General features: G+C 44.5%; 2 protein-coding genes across 2 annotated transcripts in view; one reads left to right on the forward strand and one right to left on the reverse strand.

The window, feature by feature from the left end:
* LOC143983383 (regulator of G-protein signaling 3-like) overlaps positions 1–14,316 on the forward strand; it is a 257,050-nt gene that overhangs the window by 38,269 nt on the left and 204,465 nt on the right. The window lies entirely within an intron of this gene.
* The window catches only part of LTB (lymphotoxin beta), a 79,376-nt gene that overhangs the window by 14,899 nt on the left and 50,161 nt on the right, over positions 1–14,316 (reverse strand). The window contains exon 3 of the mRNA XM_077483048.1: positions 1,859–1,880. Coding sequence (XP_077339174.1) covers positions 1,859–1,880 — 22 coding nt within the window. The remainder of the gene's footprint in view (positions 1–1,858; positions 1,881–14,316) is intronic.

A 14,316-nucleotide genomic window follows, 5' to 3' on the forward strand; every position in this document is an offset into this window, starting at 1 on the left:
GCATCTCCTGGACCCAATTAACAGTAACTGTATCTGTATAACTGTAATAAGTTTTTAAACAACAGATGAAAAATAAAGTTTATATATATTTTTTTTTATTTATTTGTAGCATACATCTTTATTTAAACCCTACAAAGGTACATACAAAGTCCCACCCTACCTCACTCTAACTTTTGACTTTATAGCATTATTTTCATAATTTGCTCCAGGCGTCCAGGTTTGCGACTTTAAAGCCCCACTCCAATCAGCAAAAAAATAAATAAATTGCCCTGCAGTGGGTTACCATTCCCACCCCTACATTGAAAGGGTTAAACGCTCATTAAGTGTAGGGGCAGAAAAATTTGCTGCCATGCTGTACGACCGGTCCCCAAAACCTTCGCTCTACGGCACTCCAGCTTGTGGTCGCTCTCCGATGTCATCATATTCAATGCAGGACCAACGGTCCTCCATTGTATGTGGGGACAGCGAGGGTCCACCTACAACCTGTAGCATCTGGGGGCCAATAATGAATAAGGTAAGTATTACAGCTTATTCCTCTACCCCTAGACTTAAAGAATATGTAAGCATAATATTTCATATTCCTGAAATGTGGCTTCTGTACCATGTACTTGTATGAAAAAGTATCCTGTTCTTTTTGTATTACTTCCTGTGTGTGAAATCCCTGGTGTACCTGCTAGTCCCTGCTTTCCTATTAAATAAAACTGACCACACTAAGCAGGAGAGCACAGCGTGGTCCATTCTCTATTCGCTAGCCATGCTGGGAACTCAGCCTCCTCTTTTCCAATGCTCAGATTTGTCCTCACATCCCCCCCCCCTACAGAAATTCACTGGGAAGATCGGTGTGCTGCTGATTTTCCTCCCCCACTTCTTATGCAGCTGTGATCACTTAAAGGGGGAAAAAGGGTATTTATAATTTTTTTTTATATATCTATACACAAATGTTTTGTCTTTCATTTCTACTTTAAACTGAATGGGATGTTTTAGAAGGTGTTGTTTACAATCATTTTATTGAGCATTGAACCCTTGCAGTGTATGTGTGTGTGTGTGTGTGTGTGTGTGTGGGGGGGGGGGGGGGGGTCACTGTATTTTTTTTAAATCCCAGACTTAAAGCAGAGTTTCACCCAAAAATGGAAGCTCCGCTTATCTGACCCCCCTCCGGTGCCACATTTGGCACCTTTTGAGGGGAAGGGGGAGCGGGTACCTGTTTTTGACAGGTACCTATCCCCACTTATGAGAGATCTCCTAGAAGTTCGCCCCCCCTCCTCTTTCCCCTGCCGCCGGGCCATCCTGGGAGACCAGCGTGCTTTGTGCATGCGCAGTAGGGAGCCGGCTGTGAAGCTGAAAAGCTTCAATGCCAGTTCCCCTTAACACAAATGGTGGCGGCACCCGAGAGCCGATGGAAACTTTGGCAGAGGTGCCAACATTGTGGGATCCCTGGACAGGTAAGTGTCCTAATATTAAAAGTCAGCAGCTACAGTATGTGTAGCTGCAGACTTTTTTTTTTGTTCGGGGGGGGGGGGGGGGACGAACTCCGCTTTAAGTCCTTGGGCAGTCCTAACATGACCCTTTGTAAATCTCCTTGTCCAAGTAAAAGCATATTTTTTAGGACATTAGATTGTAATTACTGAATGGATACAGTATGTATTTAGTTTAAGTTGGTCAGTGGATAAAACCAAAAAATTTTCTGGTGTCTAAAAAAACTAATTTTTGAGAATCTTGAAATATCTTTGTAGACTTAGGACTGTGCCAGTTATGCGAGTTAAAGCATTTCTAAGTGTTAGAGTAATACAGGCCACTCCTCTCACATATTAATGGTACCAGTGACCTCTTATGAAATAATAATAATAATGAATATTACCTTTTGATAAATTGCCCGACACCTACAAGAAAAAAAAAATATTTTAATGTAAAAAAAATGTATTCCAGAGAAAGCAAGCACACAGTTACATTGTTAGTCTGGTTAAAAAAAAAAAAAGAAAGAAAAATCTTATGCTCAAGTTCAGCTACGTTCAGACACAAGATTTAGGAAGTGGCATCTTTTGTGATGGGGTGTTATATGTCATATGAAAGGAACAGCAGGTTTGTTGTCTGCTCTGGTAGGACTAAAAAATACGTCTCTAGATTCCTAAATATCACATACCATATGAAATATGCAATACAGTATATCAGTATTTTGCATTCTTCATTTGAGCCAATAGGTGGAGCTTTAAACTCCCTTTTACATATTTTCCAGATATTCTTTGGTGTCACTGTTGTAAAATAGCTCAATGTCAAGTTTACAAACATAAGACAATGCGGCTAATTTACTTATCTGAGTGTGCACTAAGCTTAGTAACTAAAGTGAAGTTAACAAGTAAATAATGCTAAAGGCTGCTGTACATGGCTTACATTACCAGATTAATTTATTAATGTTTTAAAATAAAGTGTTTCTATGTATAATTTGTAATTAATATTGTACATGGGGAAGCCATATTTGCCCATCATATACTCAGGCTTTAGCTGCTGCTTTGTAGTTCTACACAATAGTTATTCTTTATTGCTCTTTCTCTATAGGGTCCATTTATGAACAATTTGTTGGACATACAGTATGTCAAAAGCATTCTCCCAGCCCTTATGAATTCTGGCACCATTTTGTTTAATAATCTAAAGGCATTCTTTTTTATTTTATTTTTTTTCCCATTTTTTTTGGCATTATATATATATTTATATATTAAAAAAATGTTGGCCTTTTTTTTTATATTTTATATTATATTTATTATATAATTATTAAAATAATATATTTTTAGATATTTTATATTTAAAACAATGCCTGACTATGTCAGCGGTCATCAACCCTGTCCTCAGGGCCCGCTAACAGGCCAGGTTTGCAACATAACTGAAATACATCACAGGGGATATAATTTGCTGCTCAGTGATTGCAGTATTCTAGTCTGCATCTCCCCAAGGTAATACATAAAACCTGGCCTGTTAGTGGGCCCTGAGGACAGGGTCGATGACCATTGCCCTATGTCAGGCATATGCAATTAGCGGACCTCCAGCTGTGGCAGAACTACAAGTCCCATGAGGCATAGCAAGACTCTGACAGCCACATGCATGATACCCAGAGGCAGAGGCATGATGGGACTTAGTAGTTTTGCAACCGCTGGAAGTCCGATAATTGCAGATCCCTGCCCTATGTAGCTGACACCTTATTTCAACACTGAGCTCCCTCTAGTGGCTATTCTGCATTCTAATCTAATAAAAAATAAATAAAAAATGGAAGAATAAGCTTGCACAAATGTAAAAGACATATAAAAAAAAAAAATCCTAAATGCTGCAATAATTCATATTCTGTACTTGCTGAACATACATCATATTTTCCTTTAAGCTTCAAATAATAAATTCCAATGCATCATAACAGGGTTAAATCGGAAAACAGGAAATCAACTATGAGCTTAAGAAGGTTTATTGAGCTATTTTCGGGGTGTTATTCTCAGTTCCTGATATATTCAAGCATGTGAGTGTTAGCATTTACCTCTCACTGACACCCACCTCCTCCAGCTTTGTCATGCTGTCATCACTGTCCCTTTGCCCACCCCCCAACACCATACGCTAATGTACAAAACAGACACATAGGTTTATACAGAATGGTATGGTGTATACAAAATTGATTGACATATTTGGCTTATTCAGTAATATGGTAAAGCGCTGTGCTGTTCCGCATTGGTATAGATGATGGAGGATACTGGTACCTAACCATATCTGTAAGTAGGTACTTACATCCTAAGGAGCCATATTAAAAAAAATTATATTTTGCAGTTTAGCTTTTGTGTATTTGTTCTCCAGAGAAGAGTGCAATGGAAAAATAGCAGCCTATTAGAATTGTAGGCTATATTTGCAGCTGGCATGGCCTTAAGTGGGTTGAATACCTTAGGTGACTGTAGGAATCAATGGTGGATCACTGAAAAAAAAATCAAAGATACCCCCCCCCCCCATTTGGTACAGCTAATATTTAAAGGCGATGTACGTTCAGAGGTTCTTAAAGCCCAACTCTTGGCTTGGGATCATTAAGAGTTCCCTGTGGTGGCTTATATACAAATCTTTCCATTTAGTATATTGTAAAAAAAAATCCGGAAGAACAAGGTTGTATACATAGAGTCAAATAAATTGACTTTAAAGCGGAGGTCCACCCTAAAGTGGACCTTCTGCTCATTGGAATCCTCCCCCCCTCCGGCGCCACAATTGGCACCTTTCAGGGGGGAGGGGGGTGCAGGTACCTGTACAGTACAGGTATCTGCACCCACTTCCGGGATAGCTCTCTGCGGAAAGGGGCGTAGATCTACGCCCCTTTCTGAAAGTCCCCCGCTGCCTGCTGGGAAACACACAGATCCCAGAGGCAGCGGGTCCATCCTTATTGCGCAGCGCGACTCGCGCATGCACAGTAGGGAACCGGGAAATGAAGCCGAAAAGGCTCCACTTCCTGATTCCCATACCCAAGATGGCGGTGGCAGCACCCGAGAGACGATCGAGAGATCGGCTTCGGGTGCCGACATCGCGGGTGCGCTGGGCGGGTAAGTGTCCTTATTTTAAAAGTCAGCAGCTGCAGTATTTGTAGCTGCTGGCTTTTAAAAAAAAAAACGGTGGAACTCCCGGCGGACTCCCGCTTTAAGGTCAACACTGCAATAATTTAAATATGCAGTCATTAAAAACAATACCTTTCCTTTACAAGTGGCTAGGTCCATCATATATACATTGGCCATATTATAGATCCAGATGTTGGGAGAGCAGCACAACAGGTGGGTAGATTTTGGTTTTGTGCTGCCCTAGGCAAGACTAAAATCGGGCGCCCCCCCATCTAAATTTGTCCCACCCCAGCTTCAGTATACCGTTCTTGTCTTGGGGCATGATGAGGAAGATGCAGCCATTCACAGTGAACAGCTATGGCTTCCTCATTAGAACCGTAGACATGATTAGTCCAAGTATAGTAGATGCGACCTAACACAACCTAATTGTAACAATGACAAGCCTCCATCCCTGATATGTATACAACAAAAGGAGGAAAGAAATTGGACTTTATATGAGGCAAGTCACTGAATGCATACTTTATTCAATTCATTTATAAAATTATTTATTAATAACAAATCGCATTATAGAGGGCGTCAATCTGAAATACAGGAAATGTAATACATTTGCATAAATATGTAATAGTTATACAGAGTAAGATAAAACATAATAAGCATTGTAGTTACAAAAGGACACTCCATTCATAAAAGTTCAATGAACATAATAGATTTTTGATGGCGAAACAAAATTGTCTAAGCATCAGTTCGATGTAACTCAACGCACGTTTCATGGCTCATGCCAATCATCAGGAGTAAAATGCGCTGAAATTAAATCAGTGATATCTATAAGTATAGGATATCCTTTACACGGAGAACAATCTCTCAAAATAAAGGTGTGTAACTTACAGTACGGCCAAATGGTGACACCCAACCTTAAATCCAAGGGAAGAAGAGGGACAAGGTGCCACATATGTGGTCAATGGAGCAGGGGATGAGGTTAGCGGGACATAGGACAGCGTCTGCAAGGCAGAGGATGAGGCACTGATGAAGCTGCACTTATATGCGGCTCTGATGGGCACTAATAGGCGGCACTGATAGCCACTGATAGGCAGCACTGATGGGCACAGATAGTGGGCATTGATGGGCATTGATAGACTGCACTGATGGGCACTAATAGATGGCATTGATAGGTGGTACCGAAAGGCACTGATAGGTGGCACTGATGGGAACTAATAGGCGGCACTGATGGGCACTAGGGATGAGCCGAACACCCCCCTGTTCGGTTCGCACCAGAACCTGCGAACAGACCTAAACTTCGTGTGAACTTTAGAACCCTATTAAAGTCTATGGGACTCGAACATTCACAATCTAAAGTGCTAATTTTAAAGGGTAATATGCAAGTTACTGTCCTAAAAAGTGTTTGGGGACCTGGGTCCTGCCCCAGGGGACATGGATCAATGCAAAAAAAGTTTTAAAAACGGCCGTTTTTTCAGGAGCAGTGATTTTAATAATGATTAAAGTGAAACAAGAAAAGTGTAATATTCCTTTAAATTTCGTAGCTGGGGGGTATCTATAGTATGCCTGTGAAGGGGCGCATGTTTCTGCTGCTTAGAACTGTCCCTGCACAAAGTGTCATTTGTGTAGGAAAAAAAGTCTTTTAAAATCACTTGCGGCTAAATTGTCGGCTCCGGTAATACAGAGAACACTCAATGAGTGTTCTCTGTATTAGCCGACAATTCATTCATTCATTGATAAAAAATAAATTAAAAAAAGCGTGGGGGTTCCCCTAAATTTAATTACCAGGCCCTTCAGGTCTGACATGGATATTAAGGGGAACCCCGTGTCAAATTTAAAAAAAATTGACGTGGGGGGTCCCCCTAAATATCCATACCAGACCCTTCAGGTCTGAAATGGATATTAAGGGGAACCCCGCATCAAATTTTAAAAAAAATTGACGTGGGGGCCCCCCTAAAAATCCATACCAGACCCTTTATCCGAGCACGCAACCTGTCAGGCCGCAGGAAAAGAGGGGGGGACGAGAGAGCGGCCCCCCTCCCTCCTGAACCGTACCAGGCCACATACCCTCAACATTGGGAGGATGCTTTGGGGGTCTGTGACCCCTCAAAGCACCTTGTCCCCATGTTGATGAGGACAAGGGCCTCATCCTCACAACCCTGGCCAGTGGTTGTGAGGGTCTGCGGGCAGGGGGCTTATCAGAATCTGGAAGCCCCCTTTAACAAGGGGAATCCCAGATCCCGCCCCTCCCTGTTTGAAATGGTAAGGGGGTACAAAAGTACCCCTACCATTTCACAAAGAAAGTGTCAAAATGGTTAAATAAGACAAACACACTTTTGAAAAATTCCTTTATTAAAAAAAATAAAAATAAAAAAAAGATTCCAGCGGTGCTAATCCACTCTTGCTATCCAGCGACGGGGGATCTCTCAGTCCAGCGCTGTCCATACATCCTTCTTCTGTCTCCACTGCGGAGACTGCGGAGATCCCAGCGCTGACGTTTCTTATATTAGGAGGGCGGGGCCACTCGTCACCTGACCCCGCCCCCTCTGACGCTGGTGAAGGGAGCCAGGGGTTCCCCAGTGACGTATGGGTGACCCCGCCCCCGCTGATGTAACGGAAACCTGCGTTACATCAGAGGGGGCGGGGTCACCCACACGTCACTGGGGAACCCCTGGCTTCCCTCTCCAGCGTCAGAGGGGCGGGGGTCAGGTGACGGGTGGCCCCGCCCTCCTAATATAAGAAACGTCAGCGCTGGGATCTCCGCAGTCTCCGCAGTGGATACAGAAGAAGGATGTATGGACAGCGCTGGACTGAGAGATTCCCCGTCGCTGGATATGATCATCCATCGCTGGACCCCAGAGATCCGTCGCTGGATAGCAAGAGTGGATTAGCACCGCTGGAATCTTTTTTTAATTTTTTTTATTTTTAATAAAGGAATTTTTCAAAAGTGTGTTTGTCTTATTTAACCATTTTGACACTTTCTTTGTGAAATGGTAGGGGTACTTTTGTACCCCCTTACCATTTCAAACAGGGGGGGGCCGGGATCTGGGGGTCCCCTTGTTAAAGGGGGCTTCCAGATTCTGATAAGCCCCCCACCCGCAGACCCTCACAACCACCGGCCAGGGTTGTGAGGATGATGCCCTTGTCCTGATCAACATGGGGACAAGGTGCTTTGAGGGGTCACAGACCCCCAAAGAATCCTCCCAATGTTGAGGGTATGTGGCCTGGTACGGTTCAGGAGGGAGGGGGGCCGCTCTCTCGTCCCCCCCTCTTTTCCTGTGGCCTGCCAGGTTGCGTGCTCGGATAAAGGGTCTGGTATGGATTTTTAGGGGGACCCCCACGTCAATTTTTTTTTTTTTTGATGCGGGGTTCCCCTTAATATCCATATCAGACCTGAAGGGTCTGGTATGGATATTTAGGGGGACCCCCACGTCAATTTTTTTTTTAATTTGACACGGGGTTCCCCTTAATATCCATGTCAGACCTGAGGGGCCTGGTAATTGAATTTAGGGGAACCCCCACGCTTTTTTTTTAATTTTTTTATCAATGAATGAATGAATTGTCGGCTAATACAGAGAACACTCATTGAGTGTTCTCTGTATTACGGGGAGCCAACAATTTAGCCGCAAGTGATTTTAAAAGACTTTTTTTCCTGCACAAATGACACTTTGTGCAGGGACAGTTCTAAGCAGCAGAAACATGCGCCCCTTCACAGGCATACTATAGATACCCCCCAGCTACGAAATTTAAAGGAATATTACACTTTTATCGTTTCACTTTAATCATTATTAAAATCACTGCTCCTGAAAAAACGGCGGTTTTTAAAACTTTTTTTTGCATTGATCCATGTCCCCTGGGGCAGGACCCAGGTCCCCAAACACTTTTTAGGACAGTAACTTGCATATTACCCTTTAAAATGAGCACTTTAGATTTCTCCCATAGACTTGTATAGGGTGTTCCAGCTTTTCGAATTTGCTGCGAACAGCCCAAATTGTTCACTGTTCGCTGAACAGGCGAACAGGCAATGTTCGAGTAGAACATGAGTTTGACTCGAACTCGAAGCTCATCCCTAATGGGGAGCACTGATGGACACTAATAAGTGGGACTGATGAGGAGGCACCAAATGGCAGTACTGATTGGAAGCACTGATGAGAACTGATAGGCAGCACTGATAGGCACTAATTGGTACTGATTGGCAGCACAGGTGGGCACTAATTGGCAGCACTGATGGGCACTGATTGGCACTGATGGGCACTAATAGGTGGCACTAATGGGCGGCACCAATGGACACTAATAGGCGGGACTGATGAAGAGGCACAGATTGGCAGCACTGATGGGAATTGATAGGCAGCACTGATGGGCACCAATTGGTACTGATTGGCAGCACTGATTGGGCACTGATAGGCAGCTCTGATAGGCACTTTTGGGGCTGCATTGATGATCAGGACACTGATCATCAGTGCCTTGATTATCAGTGCAGATGTCCCCTTGTACATTTGGCAGTTTTTGGCTCTCCTCTCCTAACGCTGTGACAGCATGAGGAAACGAATGCCGATAACCGGCAGGTGTGTTTAGATCGTGACCATATGTGATTGGACACAGCTGATCACGTGGTAAGGAGCTGCTGTGATCAGCTCTTTACCCTGATCTTTGATCAGCTGTGTCTGAAGGACACCAGGTGTTCGCTGCAGCGGGCGCGGTTCTGGGAGGGCTCTGTAGCCGTTTCATTTCGCTCTTTAAAAAATGGCTACCGAGGCAAATGCCTTTTTTCTTTGCGGAAGATATGCCCCTGTGCGTATGTGTACATTGAATGTATTTAACTTTTTACCAATGAAGTAATGCATGCATGCAACAGCAAGTGAGGGGAAATTTACTGCCCACTCATTGCACATATGCATCCATAATCTGGAGGTCCAATTAGCCTGCAGTTTCCAGCCTGTGTATTTCTCACTTGCTTGCTGCAGAGGTTCTGCTAGACCTGTGATCCTATTTGCCCGTGTTGTTTGGCTTCTGTGCTCACTTATGTGTGTCGTCTGCTATACTGTGGGTTTTTTTTCCTTCCCTTCTATCGCTTTCTAGCCTGCCTCCTAGTTTGCTGCCCTATATAAGACATGCCCATGCAGCCTGTGTTGTCTGAGCAACTTCCTAGTTCTCTGAGCTCCTGTTTGCCTAAGATTTTGTGTATTCATCATCTGACTTCTCTTGTCCTGACCATGGCTTCGCCTTCTGTTTGTGCTTGTCTGCCTCCCGCCCTGACCTCGACTTGTTTCTCAGATCCTCCTCTGTCTCCTGCCATCTGTACTCTGCAGGGGTCTCCATATTGTCAGCTGGGTATACCTGGGGCTGCCACCTGGTTCCAGCTTGCTGCAAGTCCATCCCCACCATCAGGGGCCCTGGTGAATAAGCAGGCTGGGGCTTAGGCTCAGCAAATTTTCTGATCAGTTTTTGGCAGTGATATATTAGTGAATGATCACTGACATATAAATATACCCTGGGATATCACCCTGGAAATCTTATGACTGACCATTGAATGTCTGTGTGCTTAGAGTTTTGTCACTAAAGTGGACTTATCTCTCTCAAAGTCTTCTTTATTACACTTATCACCCATCGTTACCAAAAAGACAAATGTTAAAAATGCATCTTACAATTATTCATTTGTTCATCATGCACTGGCATAGCTAAGGACACACAATCATCCAGTGGGCTCTTATTTCACCTCAGGGTTGGGTTCTTGACTTTTTGAAAGATCGAAACAGCCGTGCAGAAAATTGTTGAACTAACAGCATCTGCATCAAATCATATTCAGCCGCTGTTTGGGTATTTTGACAGCTTGCAGCTTTCAAAATACCGTAGTCGTAGCAGGAAATTTGTTCATTCACACCATGTAGCAATGGATGGATGAATCCTTTGGATTCAGCCTGTAGGCTGAACAAAATCACATGATGAAGTCACATGATGTGTGACGAAACGTATTGGGCCTAGTGATATCATCACGCATATACAGGAAGACTTTGCTATTTTTTTCCACATCTAACTTTTACAGCATCCCCGGGATTCTGAAAAGGTCTGCACACCCTAAATGTGTCAAGCTTCCTATGTGCACTAGTGCAAGCGCGCCGGAAAATGTGAGCTTTTGTTTTGTAGTTTTTATTAAAGATATGGTTTCACATTTCAACACTATGTCAGTTTTTTTCCTTTTTTTTTATGAGTACTCCACTATACATATCAGATATTGGATTGAGCGTACCTGGATAAAGATCCTGACACTGGATATATATAAACCCCATAAAGGGGAAGGTTCAAAGGGACCTGCTAAAGGTCCAACTCAGAGGTGAGGGCATAGTTTGGAAGGCGGAGGGCAGTGGCAGCTGGTGCACAATATTTGGGGGGGGACAAACCTGCCCCCCTCACTCACACCACCGACATGGACAGGAAGGCGGGGATCGGACAGGAAAGCAGTTATCAGTCTGGCCTTATCTTAGGAGGCTGCTCCTCGCTCCAGGCTCCTGGCCGAACAGGAAATGGTTCCTGAGACCTAATTGGAGTACTAAGAATCCATGGCCAATCGGGTCTCAGGATCTACTTCCTGATTGGCCGGGAGGAGAAGCAGGAAGACATTAGCAAATATTAATTCGCTAATGTCACACAACTGGGTGGGCTCAGGGCACAGTGCTCTGTGCCCTGAGCCCACTGTTTTTTTAAGCCAATTAGAGCCTCAGGCTCTAATCATGTGCTTCAAAAAAGAAAACACATTGGACTCTATGCAGCACATTGTATTTAGACTAGGGGCGGGATGCTTGGATTAGGGGGGCCGTGCCCCGACACCCTGCATGAGTGGCCGCCAGTGGTGGTGGGCTCTTGTAGGCTGCATTGATGGACGCTGAGGCTGAATTGATGAGCGCTGGTGAGGCTGAATTGATGAGCGCTGGTGAGGCTGAATTGATGGGCCCTGGTAGGCTGCATTGATAGGTGCTGGTGAGGCTGAATTTGATGGGCGCTGGTGAGGCTGCATTTAAAGGGCACTTCATTAAAAAGGTGGGGTATACATGGGCAGGGGGAAGAGGGTGGAATCAGGGGTGGAGCCAGGGGGCGATAAAATGAGGTTTCGCCTAGGGTGTCAAAAATCCTTGCGCAAGCCCTGCCCAGGCACCCCTGGCACACACCCTGTACATGCCGATTGCCCAGCTGATAATTTCAAACATACATCCATGCATTGTATGGAAACCGATTCGGCTGATTACAATGAGTTTTAAATACTGACATTGCATTGCAAGTTAGGCCATATTTTGTGGCCAGGCCCATCAGTATAGATGTAAATAATGCTGAGCTAAATATGACTTCCAGATTGCGGTTTGCACCCATGGGATCTGATTAATAGCACTTAATTGATGAGATGGGCCCTGATCAAGTCCTAGGTAGCATGTCATAGCCCCCGCCACCTGATCTGGTCAGTTGCTCAGCCTTCAGCGTGTTGCTGGATTGAAAACGCACACCTTGCAAACTCCAGCGTGCTTTCCGTTCAGCAACTTTGACCTGCAGTGGGACCCAGGAGAGGCCGGAGCAGTTATTCTGTCTGGATATGAATTGTTTTTTACCAGGTTGTTAATGTAAACTCCACTACTCAGGCAACATACAGCAATAAGAAATCCACTTAACGTAGAGGAAATGGAAAACGGCGCAGCACTCAGAGATACAAACTAACAAACGTTATTCTTACTTTAGCTGAGTAAAAGGTAAAAGCACGAAATGCCGAATAAAAAAAAAAGTAATAAACCTTGCCTACAGCTATTTCTATTGTGTCCGTGCTTTTTCAAGACGAGTAGGATGCTTTTTATATCCTGCTCTTTGTATTTTGTACTTTTGCAGGAATTAAAGAAAATTAAAGTTTTCCCATTTAGGGCTTCATTTACTCAGCGGCACGAAGTGTTGTGTAGGAATCAGAAACCAACTTGTAAGCTGGCCATACACGGTTATATTTTAGTTTAAAAGTTTATAGGAAAAAACATTTCTCAAAGCATTCTTTCTTGCCATCATTAAGTCCTAAAAAATTCATCCTGCTATTTGAATGGAATCCCAAATGCGTTAAACTGGTTTCATTAAATATGTACAAATTATCCAAAACAAAAACCACATTCTGTCTGTTCAAGAAAAATTTTCCACCCTACTTCTTCCAATTTTTTTCATTACTACCAACCAAAAAAAAAAAAACAATGTCAATTTAAACTATAATTAAAATTGTACAAATGTTGGATACATATGACTAAAGTAAATGAAAATTTTTATTGTTAATTAACCACTTGAGGTCCGGGCCATAGCCGAATGACGGCTACAGCGCGGACCTCAATTTCCGGGAGGCCGTCATAGGACGTCTTCCCCTGTGCACGCGTCCCGTGCGCGCCCTGCAGGGAGCACGCTGTGAGCACAAGTCACGGAGACTCAGCTGATCACCGATCCGAGTAAGGGGCCTGGAAGCATTGCAAAGAGAAGAGGGAGTGGCGCATACTAGTGCTATGTGCTATGCATTCTAGCTTGTTATGCCTTTGTCCTGCAGGGTGGTTTTTTTTTTTTGAGAGGCTTTACTTCCTCTTTAACCACTTGCTTACTGGGCACTTAAACCCCCCTCAGTCCCAGACCAATTTTCAGCTTTCAGCGCTGATGCACTTTGAATGACAATTGCGCGGGCATACAACACTGTACCCAAATGAAATTTTTATCATTTTTTTTCCCACAAATAGAGCTTTCTTTTGGTGGTATTTAATTACAGCTGGGAGTTTTATTTTTTGCTAAACAAACAAAAAAAGATGCAAAAAAAAAAATCATGTTTAATAGTTTGTTATAAAATTTTGCAAACAGGTCATTTTTCTCCTTCATTGAAGTGCGCTGATGAGGCGGCACTGATAGGCTGCACTGGTGGGCACTGATAGGCTGCATTGGTGGGCACTGATAGGCTGCATTGGTGGGCACTGATAGGCTGCACTGGTGGGCACTGATAGGCATAGTTAAGGCGGCACTAATAGGCACAGATAAGGCGGCACCGATGGTCACAGATAAGGCGGCACTGATGGGCAAAGATGGGCACAGATAAGATGGCACGGATGGGTGGCACAGATGGGTGGCACGGATGGGTGGCACTAAGGGGCACTGATAGGTACCACTGATAGATGGGACTGATGGGCACTGATAGGTGGCACTGATAGGTGGCTCTGATAGATGGCACTGCTGGGCACTGATGGGCACTGGTAGATGACACTGATGGGCACGGATATGTGGCACTGGGGTGCAGCACCTTTGTTGAGGCAGATTGTGGGCACTGCTGAGTGGCACGGTGGGCACTGCTGGGTGGCACTGTGGGCACTGCTGGGTGGCACTGTGGGCACTGCTGGGTGGCACTATGGGCACTGCAGGGTGGCACTGACGAGGGGCACTTATTTTTTTATTATGTTCAGTGATGATGGGGCAGGTGGGCACTGGCAGGGGGCAGGTGGGCACTGGCAGGGCTGGCCGTGATCGGGACTGATGTCCCGATCACGGCCGCCGGTGATCGGCTCTTTTTTTTGAGGAGGAATAATAGCCGATTACCGATTCCGTTATATCACATGATCAGCTGTCATTGGCTGACAGCTGATCACGTGATAAGGGGTCGGGATCGACCCCTTGCTTGGATCGGTGATCAGGAGAGTCTCATAGACTCGCCGATCACAAAGCGCGCCGCACGCGCCCTTCAGGGGGTGCGCAGGCCGCTCGTGCACGGGACTACGTC

Source organism: Lithobates pipiens, unplaced genomic scaffold (assembly GCF_037356315.1).
Source record: "Lithobates pipiens isolate NorthernLeopardFrog02 unplaced genomic scaffold, aLitPip1_a1.2 Scaffold_1, whole genome shotgun sequence".
NCBI lineage: Eukaryota > Metazoa > Chordata > Amphibia > Anura > Ranidae > Lithobates > Lithobates pipiens.